This window comes from Phaseolus vulgaris, chromosome 3, assembly GCF_051622355.1.
Source record: "Phaseolus vulgaris cultivar YP4 chromosome 3, ASM5162235v1, whole genome shotgun sequence".
Classification (NCBI taxonomy): domain Eukaryota; kingdom Viridiplantae; phylum Streptophyta; class Magnoliopsida; order Fabales; family Fabaceae; genus Phaseolus; species Phaseolus vulgaris.
In genome coordinates this window covers 52,856,134-52,866,913 of record NC_143500.1, presented here as the reverse complement: position 1 = coordinate 52,866,913, position 10,780 = coordinate 52,856,134, and the positions used below count along the sequence as shown (strand labels likewise).

Genomic DNA, 10,780 nt, shown 5'->3' with positions numbered 1-10,780 from the left:
TGTCCAACGCCTCTCCTCTCAAGTTCAACATATGAAGTTCTTATTTCTCTTAATTTCATCTAACAACTAAGAAATTACTCAAATACAAGTCCTCTAATTACCTATTCCAAAGCTTGGAGTCTTTCTCTTGTTAGTCTTCATGGAATCTCCTTCTTTATTCTTCTTTATCATGCTTTTTGTGTTTATTCTTATTGTTTCCTCTTCTCTTTCTTCAACAAGCTCTTATTCACTCTTATTTACGTAATTTATAAATGAGCATCCAAACACATCATTATAGAGGAAACCATAAAAAAGAGGAAGAATGGCATTGGACCATCTTGCGCCATTGGCTCAAATCAAAACTCAAAATGTTGGCATATGAAAATGTCTGAAATATACACACTTCTCAACACCAATAAAAATGTCATATTGTGAGAGACCTTTCATTTTAAGTTGTTACTAGTTTTACCACCTCTTTCTTCCTCTACACATGTCGATCCATGATATAATTGAAGATCTCATAGATTTTACTGTTAACTCACTTTGTTAAAAAATTTACAATGCATGAGAGGTCAAGAACGCACTGAATACAAAAGTGGTTGTGATCAAGGTAACCAAGAAAGATATCGAAATCAAGGATGAGGGACCCAACAAAATGAAAACTACAAAAATTAGGTTCATAATAGAGAATAAAATTAAAACAATGAACAATTAAACCCTAAAGCCTTACTTAGCTTATTCAAATAGTTATTTAGAAAGAGGAGAATTAATCATTCTCAAATTATTATTAGTTTTCTATTTTTACTAACTAGAATGTCAAAAAATATTCTACATATATAATACAAATTTTATTAAAGGATGTGTCGTCTTTTCTTTCGATTCTCAAATTATAAATAGTTTTGGATTTTTACTAACTCAATATAAAATAATATTTTACAAAGTAAACCTTCTTTTACACCTCAACAAGTACGAGAGTTGTGAAAAGTATCAATGATTTTAGTTTTTTATTTAATTGTTCGACCATATGTTTCAAGATGTCTAACTCATTTAATGTTATTCAATGTAAAAAAAATATGCATAGTTTAATGAATTTGCGTATTGTTAGTTACAAGTGAGAAAGACACTACAATCTTAATTGTTAATAATGGAATAATTTAAGTTTTCAATTTTTTAAACATATTAAATATTGTTTGACTAATTGAACTGAAATTATAATTATAATTGAATTATAATTAAAATCGTGTAATTGAATAAAATTTAATTTTATTTCAGTTTCCACTAACGTGAACCATTAACATCCTTATGTCTTGAAACATTTTCATCAATGTCTTAAAACACCTAACAATTTTCATTATTCTTCGTTTTCACAACACCTCTCCACTTTGAATGCACTTGTGCTTGGAACTTTGGTGGTCTACAGATAATTTATTCCCTCCTCCCAAAATCGTTGGTACCTTCCACAACTTTTATATAAATTTGTTCGAACTAAAGTAGTATGATGGTAACACGATTTTTTCAATAATTCAATGAACTAAAATTGTTTTTATTTCTCACGACTTCACTTAAATATTAATTATATTCGTCTTAACCCTATACGACTTTAATGTGTAATCAAAGTTGTTCCACCTTCATATAACTTCATATTCATCAAAGCAAAATCGTTTCATCTTTACTTAATTTCAGTGTGGAGAAATCGTGTCTTATTCACACAACTGACCTGTATTCAAAATAAATATAAAAAATGACCTATTTTTGTAAAATTACACTTGTTATGTAAAATTACACAACAAGATTTTATGACTGAAATTTTATTATTAATTAATTTTAGATAGATTCATGAAGTAAAATCTAATTTAATTATAAGATATTATTAAAAATACTCAACATATTGTACCTAATTTATCCTTTTTTATAGATAAGTTTGCTAAAGAGGGTTTAGAATGAAAAATAGATAAAAACTCATTACATACAATTTTTGTTTCTTTCAATATTCATAAGATGATTACTCCGTGTTTAAAAATTAGTGTTCAACACTCGTCAAGTGCAAAAACTTATTTGATTAACAATAGTTATACAATAACAAGTGAGATTATTTTATTACCTAGGAATTTGTAAACGTGTTTCAGTAAAAAAAATGGTATTACACTCTTATTTTTAAAATAAAAATTCTCATTCCTTATATTATTAATAGAATAACAACCGTACTCCATATTATATTATATATATATATACATATATATATTTGTGTTAAAATAATATAATAATAAATTAATAGCTTTAATTAGATATTTTATAGCTATTTATTTATATATTAAAATATTTTTCTCCAAAATATATATTTTTTGAGATAGAATATAGTTTAGTAACATTATAATTGATGTCACACTTTCAATATATAATAATTAAACCATTAAATTCTTATTAAAAATCTATAATTTTATAAATTTTCTTTAGAAATTGGTGAGTATGTTGTTTTTAAATAAAATAAAGAAGATAAATTCATTTTATTAAAACACAAGGGGCGTAAAAGTGTCATTTATTTAAAAGTTGTAAAAAATATAAATATTATTTTATTAACAATATAAAAAATATGTAAACATGTATCTTCAAAATTTATGGGGTGTGTGATAATTATTAATGATAAATGTTGATAGAATTCCCCCATTTTCTAACAATTGGCATATCTTGACAAAGAAGATTGTTTAATTCATAAGAAAACTGAAAATGTCTGTTTCAAAAGGTTACCTAAATAACTAATAAAGGCACCACAAAAGGTAGAAAAGACAAGTGCTTCTTTATGTCCTTTTGGAAGAACTCTTTGCACCATTTATTGTTAAAACAATAGATTTGGACCAACTTGTGACTTTTGTGCTGTTTTCTGTTTTTTTCCTTTTATCTTTTAGGTGGATGACCAAATGTCAAACTAGTCATTCTCAAGAAACATAAAACCATGACAAATGTCACAATAGTGATTTTTTTTCCATATATGATAATAATTTCTTCATGTAAGCTAGGTAAATATTGACACGGATACGACACAGAACAAACATGGTAATACGTATAATCTTTAAAATATAGGACACGAATATATATATATATATATATTATAATTATGAATTATATAAATTAACACTAAAGATTTATGTACACAAGTGTATTTTAATTTTTTTTAGCAGAAATATGTTTCTGATGACTAATTCAAAAGGATTTGTTTTTTATTTTTTATAATCATAATAAAAATGTATACAATAAGTTAGAATTTTTAAAAAATTAATGTATTTATTATTTTTAAGATTGTATTAAACCCGTGCTAAAATTGTTAGAAATCTAACAAATATTTTTTGAATTAGACAGTTCACCGATACGTGTCCTACAAGTATCTTACAAATATCGATGTCTGATACGTATGTGTAACACAAACATACCATTTAAGAGACGTGTCCGAGACTCATAAAATGTAAGTGTCATGCTATCCTTAACATTTTTCAATTTCAAGCACCAAGAAAAATTATGCATGTATCCTTAACATATATTTGAATAAACTTGCAGGGTTTAGAAAAAACAAATAAAGAAAATAAAATAAAATGATTTTTTTCCAAGAATTAAATATATAAGCTTGTTCATAGAAGCATTTTCATAAAATTTTGTTTCAGTTCATTTTAATATATGAACATATTACATCTAACTAAAATAAAAATAAAAAAAGTGTTTCTTAATAGATTAGAAGCTCAATTTCTAGATAATTTTTGTACACTTCAAAAGTAAGTAACAAGTCACCCTTTTTCATAAAAGGGTAATTCATAGATTTTTATAAAAGATGTAATTTTATTATAATTTAAGAAAACATGAAGTCTTGCAGAAGAACAAAATTGGACCAAGCAAGCTTAAGGGAGAAAACAAACATCATCATGCAGGAAATGAACTAAACTCTTGAAGTAAAAATATAAATTATAACATGTAATCAACCTTTGTATTTTATCTGCTATAATATTGTTAATTTACAACAAGCTAATTTATCAACACAAAGAAGTAACAATAAAAGAAGCCTCTGAACAAAAACTCCATCCTTCGGATAGAAACAATGAAATCTGACAACCAACAGAAATGCTGTGACTTAGCCTAAAAGAATATGTAACTTTACAAAAGAAATGATATTGTGTAAAGGGAAACAAGCTAACATGTGCTATCTTGGTTGACCATCTGAAACAGGAAGCATTTCTATCTGCCCTCCTCCATTGTCTCTTGGATTCCAAAACTTCTCAATTTCTCTTGAAATCTGAATATCACTGGGAAAATAATACTGGTAAAGATATTTTACAACTAGTCTGGGAAGTAATGCGGCTATTACAATTCCAAGCAAACATAACCAGAACAATGCAGTGCCTGCAATATCAAAGATAGCCCTGCAGAAATTTTTGAACACTCCTAAATGTCAGATTGTATATACAGAAATGATGCTGCAAAGGCTTCTGAATCATATGATTGAAGGGCAAGAAGGAACTCATCCAGAGGAAAACTTAGTGTAGGTTTACAGTAACATAGAAGAAGAGCTAACAACACATTCTCAAATGCTATAAAACTACAAAATCATAAATGAGATGAGACTCATTAAATAAGATGTCAGACTCACAAAATTTTGTGATTTCAAATAAATTTAATTAATGACAATCTGTGTTGTCTCTTAAAACACACTCCCTCCATTCTAAAATAATAATCATTTTGTTTTAGTTCCAAAATAAGGGTCATTTTAGTTTTTAAGCTATTTTTCAACAATACCCTTTCATATAATTAAGAGTAATCAATATAGTGTTAAAAGAGACAAAAAAAAAGTAGCTGTAAGTTAAGGATATTTTTGGCTAAATTTACATTACTATGTCTTGATCAGTGTCAAAAGCAGCAGTTGATTGTGTGAAAAGAATCTAAAGGAAGAAAAATAAGTATTTGCATGCTTGGGATTTACAATTGCAAGATGTTTAATTAACTGTCCAACAACTATAGACTATAACTAGCATTCAGCAGTCATTAAGAGTTTATTAGAACTGGATTGTTTTTAGAGTACCAGAAATATAACTCTCCCTAATCCCTAAACATCTACTTAAATATGTTCTTACTAAGGTAAAGTCAAATTAAGCTGAGGCATAATCTGTGGATTAAGTTACCTGTGACATAAAAGGTAAAAGAACTACTTTTCCTTTAGAATCAAACATGTTTTTGTTTCCATTTTTTATTCCAATCTGCAGTCATACAATGGTTTGGTTCTAAGATGGACTATAAGTCATGAAAAATGGAGACACAGTACAGAAACACAGAAGAAAATCAAGTGACCCATCAAATGGAAAAAACTAATAATGTATACAACAGAATAAACAAATCTGTTTATCCTTTTCATGCATGTTATGATAATACGATGGTACTACTACATTAAACTATTTGCATAAAAATTCAAAGGGAGAGATCAGGAAAAGATAGCACATACCAGTAACCAGGAAAGGCTGGTATAGCATCAATAACCACGACACATATGAAAGTTGCAACAATAGAGCCCCAAATGGCTGCATGAGTAATCCAATTCCACCTGATGACATCCATGGCCAGATGCAAATTAACCAAAATAACTACTGCAAGAGTCCAAAGATCACCTATGCTTGCTACGTCTACACTGGTTCCCCAATATGCGATAAGGGGAGTGAAGAAGACAGCAATGCTTTGCCACAGAGTATCGGCCATTGTCAACCAAAACAGTTTTTTGTTGTAGGCCTCATGTCTCAGCCCAGACCCATAAAGCTGAGGATTCTTTAGGAGAGTCCTTTTACTAAGATCCTTGTCAAGAATACCAACAACAATAGTTGGCACCGCAGTGTAGACTATTGAGTATAGCATGCTGCTCCATTCATTTATAGCAGTTGTCAATGTGGAGGCAGTAAAGAGCACATACCTGGAAAACAGACACAAAGCAAAATTTAAGATGTCAAAATTTGGATGCGTAAATCTTTGCACAGATTAACAACACCATACTATACAATATAAAAAGAACTTTTTATTTTTTATACAGATCAAGAAGCGAATTTGATGAAGTATATGCTCAGAAGTACCTCAGTTCCAACATCAAGAACTAAGAAATCTTTTTATATATAGAAAGAATAAAAAAGGTGACTTGTGGCATACACAAATTCAAAGTTATATGCAGAAATCGTGTAATAAATTATATTCATTTTCTGAATTTTAACTTACCAAAATAGGACAAGAACAAAGATAGCATTTCTGTAAAAGTTGTATATTATCATGTAACCCAGTCGTTGGTAATTCCAATGGCCATGTATCAATAAGAGAGGCACTAAAAACCTAAACTGCCCCATTGCAAAATCTGAAGCCATTACAGCTTGCCGACCTTCCTGTCCACTGATTCCAACTCCAATATCAGCCATTTGGATCATCGATACATCATTAGCACCTACAACAAAGTCATAATAAACATAGTTTTTCAGTAAGTTCCTTTTCTTTTTCTTTGGTATCCTTATTAATTTTCTTTCTCTTAAAGGTAATTGACAATCTGAAACAAGTATATAGAAGATTTCATACCATCTCCAATGGCCAGCGTCATGTCATCTGTCCTATGCTTCACAAGGGCAACAATCCCAGCCTTCTGTAGTGGAGCCACTCGACAACAGAGAACAACAGAACATCTAATTGCAAGTTGAAAGAACTGGAGTCAACAGAATTGAGCTAAGTCAGAACGTATAAGCAAAGAATACACTCTAAAAACACATTACAAATTTAAGGTCACTTACTTCTTCTTCAAGCTCATTGTCAAGAATATAAACAAGGCTGGTACCATCAACAATCAAGGCTAGAGTTGAAACGGATCCTGAACTTCCTTCTGAATTGGGAGTAACCCCAGGCACAGGCATGTGTTGTCTAGACATGACAAGGGCATCTTGTAAACGTCCTCTACATGACTCTCTATTGTTGGTATTGATTATAATTTGAATCATGTTGCTCGTTAGGAGCTTAGAGGAGTATCCAATAGATATGGCAGTTTCCTGTTTGTCCCCAGTCAAGACCCATACTTTAATACCTGCAGTCCTTAGAGACTCAATAGATTCTGGCACACCTTGCTGCAGCTTATCTTCAATAGCAGTTGCACCCAATATGCAGAGATCCCTCTCTATATTGATAGAGACCTTGCGAAGCAAAGCTGCCCTACCCATCAAAGCAGTACTTGCTACCTCAAAGGCAGTGTGCCATTGCTCAAATTCTGAAGCATCTAAGTCCCGGACCCCAATAACAAGTGTCCTCAAACCCACAGAGGAATAAGAATGAAGATGGGTTTTAGTTGCTTGTAGTATGTCTGTGTTCAATGATTTGTCAATCAATCTAAGCATGGATGTATCTGCCCCTTTAACAAAAAGTTTCACAGAATTGTCACTGTACCCCAGTATAACTGACATCCTTTTTCGATCACTGTCAAATTCATGCAAACCTAAGACATTGAACCTGCATGACCAATAATAGAAATATTCATTAGAAGTAGATAGCTATGGAACCTCATTACACAGGAAAGCATCGTACACTAAATCACTACATATCCAGGGAGGAAGGATCACTAGAAGACATGAAAGAATTAACTGCATTATCAACAACTATATAGATTTTATCATGACATACATAAGAGTCCAACAATATAAATATTTCAGAATATCTTTATGTAAGCTGAAACAACATTTATTATTAGTAAACCATTAACACCAAATTACTTCAGTTTGTCAATGTAAAACATGTTTGTCTGCAGAAGAAAAAGAAGCAGATTGTAATTATTATAAAAGAAAAAGCAATTAAATTTACCTTTGCCTTTCTCCACGAATATCAAGGACTATGTGACCTGAGGTTCGTTCAATAAGCATAAAACCATAAGCAGCGGCAGCATAAGTCAATGCTTGTTCATCCGGTGATTCCCCCTGGTAATCTATCAGCTTGACCATAGGGTCAGATGTGTCAACAACAAGAGGCACAATGGTATTGCAGGCTGCCAATGCTAGAAAGAAATCAAAAATCTGTTTTCCCTCTTCATTTGTTAATCCACTTTTTGATAATTGCAAAAGCTCTTGATTAACTTTCACCCTCATCTTTGGCTTAAAGACCGTCCCATCCGCTGACAGTAAAAATGACATAAAATATCCTATTAATTATGTAAAGAAAAATAAAAGCACTTATGTAAAATTGTACTTGAACAGACAAACATTTGAAGATAGAAATGAACCTTGAACAGAGTATTCAACTTGCTCATTCTCAAGACTGGCTGCCGTTGAACTGTAATCAAACCCCAAGATGCTTGCGCATTGAAACTCCATCTTGTTCTCAGTCAGTGTGCCAGTTTTGTCAGAAAAGACATATTTAATTTGGCCTAAATCTTCGTTAATATTCAAAGCTCTGCACTGAAATCTTGACTTTGTATCCTTATCATACATTCTCGAGTCTCCGATCATGAAGTATGCCTGACCAACACGGACAAGCTCCATCGAAATGTACAAGGATATAGGGATCATAACCTGATACACTATAACTGACATGAGAAAAGTGAAAACAATTTCCGGTGCCCATCCATAATATTTATAGTTTTCCTCTTCCCCCGTTGAAAAATCCAGCTTCCTATAATAAGGCGAGAGATTCAACTCATCCTTGTGGCGCTTTAACCAAACAGCAGCACAAACTGAGGTAACTGTACACAAAGCTATAAGAAAGAAAGAAAGCATAATGATCTCAGAGTTCATGCGAGACTCAAGAAGACTCCTTTTGGATGGAGCTCCTGAGCTGTTGAGCATGGCTTTGGTCTCAGTGCCACAATACACGGCAACTCCCAGTGCCCAATTAGTATTCTTGAGCTCACAGCCTCTAAGGACAATGTTAGAGGATCCAAGAGACAACCTCTTTCCATCAACTTCTATATTACCGTGAAACCCATATATATTCCTATTGGGTTTCTCACACTTAATCAACAGATTTAACTTCTCCTTTTCTGGCAACTTAGATTGAGTCTCTTGCTTTGCATACCTAGTTTTCAAATTAGACTCTCCATCCAGATTAAGAGTCTGAACATAAGCAACCCCAGTGGGGTCACTAGTCGAGAGCAACACAACATCACAAGGAATGGTTTCATTTGCTCTGATTTGAATAACTTCCCCAACTCTAATATGCTTCCATTTCTTCTCTACAAACTTATCATTAACCAAAACCAATCCTAGCCTGTTGTTCTCAACTTTGTCTGACCTGTGCCTCCTCCAGTCCTCAAATGCATCCTTCACAGCAGTAACCAGAAGCACAAAGGCCAATGGCAAAATGGAAACACCCCTCCCAAAAACAGCTAACTGAGGGAGCTGATTAAGAATGGCAATTGCAAGGAAGTAAATATAAGCAACTCTATGAAACTGTTCAAACAAATTCCTTGGAAGAAAGGTGACGATGGAGTACTTTCCAGTAAGAATCGAATTCCCTGCAAATTCAAGCCTTTCATTTGTCTTATCGGGATCATCAACATAAACCAACCTTGCATCCTCATCACTGATTTCCTTCTGAGACATACTGAGAGCCTCGGAATCAGCACCCTTTGACCCATACATCGCAGCCTTGGATCCCGAGTAGCCAAAACTCACTTCCCTGGTGGAGTTGTTAACACCAGAACTCCTGGACTGAGTGGACAGGGTACTTCTACGTGATGATGAATCCAACATTAAAGAGTCAAAATTGGAAGAACTCTCTAATGGGGTTCTCGGTTCCATTACAGTGGTCCTTGAAAGACAGCACTTTTTAACTCATTTAGATCTTGGAAAATTCCAAACTTTCGGAAACTCAAGTGCAAAGGGCTGGTCTTGAATAAGGGATCAGAAGGTGACAAGCCTCAAAACCCATGATCCAAAAACCACCGAGAAAAAGAAAACATGAGACCCAACAACACAATTCCCAAAACCTCGTGCAGTTGACTCACGCATGAGAGATTAGTCCTCACAACGTGGCGAAAACACGGCTCCAATCCCCTGATCACATTTTACGTATGTCTGACATTTTCTGGAACAGAATTGTGAGAGAAGGAGAACCCAAACGGAAAGAGCGCAGGAGTTTGGACGAGAATAGAAAGCGTTGAAAAAAAAAGGTGCCCAGAAGCGGAAATCACGAGAAGTGTGTAGAGATGGTGGGAAATGTTGAGAGGGAAGTGAGGGTGGCGGTGTAATGAGTTGGGTGGAAAAGGGTGTGAGAAGAGAAGGGTAACGTGGGGAAGGTGGAATTGTGAGGGTGGTTGTGGGTGCAGAGGAAGAAGCGTGTTGGTGGAAGAGAGGGTGGTGCTATATGGCAAAAGGTCAAAGGCATTGTAGAGAGACAAAGGACGGCAATTGCAAGGAACACAGAATCAACAAGTCAGCCATGGTTCTCCCAAACACCTCCCTAATTAAATGTCTAATGCTAATTAAATCCCTAATTCTAATTAAATGTCTAATGGTATATTAGGCACAATTTAATTTAGTGCAAAACATTCATCCTTTTTATTTCATCTTAAAATTCTCCCATATTATATCATCTTTTATTAGTGTTTATTATATATATATATATATATATATATTCATCTTTATAATATTTTTTTTAAAATAAATTTTTTCTTATTCTACTCTTATTTAGTATATTTCTCATTTTATTAATAAAAAAAATATTTTGTCATTTTATATTAAGTTTGAAGAAAGAATTTGAAGAAAAAGAAAAACTCAATCGAAAAAGAAAGAGAGAAACTTAATCTAAAGAAAAAAAAATTATTAAT

At 32.6% G+C, this 10,780-nt stretch overlaps 1 protein-coding gene across 1 annotated transcript; it reads right to left on the bottom strand.

Annotated features, from left to right (window-relative positions):
* Positions 1–3,923: 3,923 nt before the first annotated feature.
* LOC137808583 (phospholipid-transporting ATPase 1) lies at positions 3,924–10,445 on the bottom strand. Its single transcript, XM_068609761.2, has 7 exons — positions 8,237–10,445; positions 7,822–8,128; positions 6,768–7,473; positions 6,559–6,682; positions 6,211–6,430; positions 5,456–5,914; positions 3,924–4,382 (listed from the first exon to the last, which is right to left on the bottom strand). Exons 1-7 carry the CDS (start codon positions 9,750–9,752, stop codon positions 4,163–4,165), a joined length of 3,552 nt encoding a protein of 1,183 aa, XP_068465862.2. The 5' UTR covers positions 9,753–10,445; the 3' UTR covers positions 3,924–4,162.
* Between the last annotated feature and the right edge of the window lie 335 nt (positions 10,446–10,780).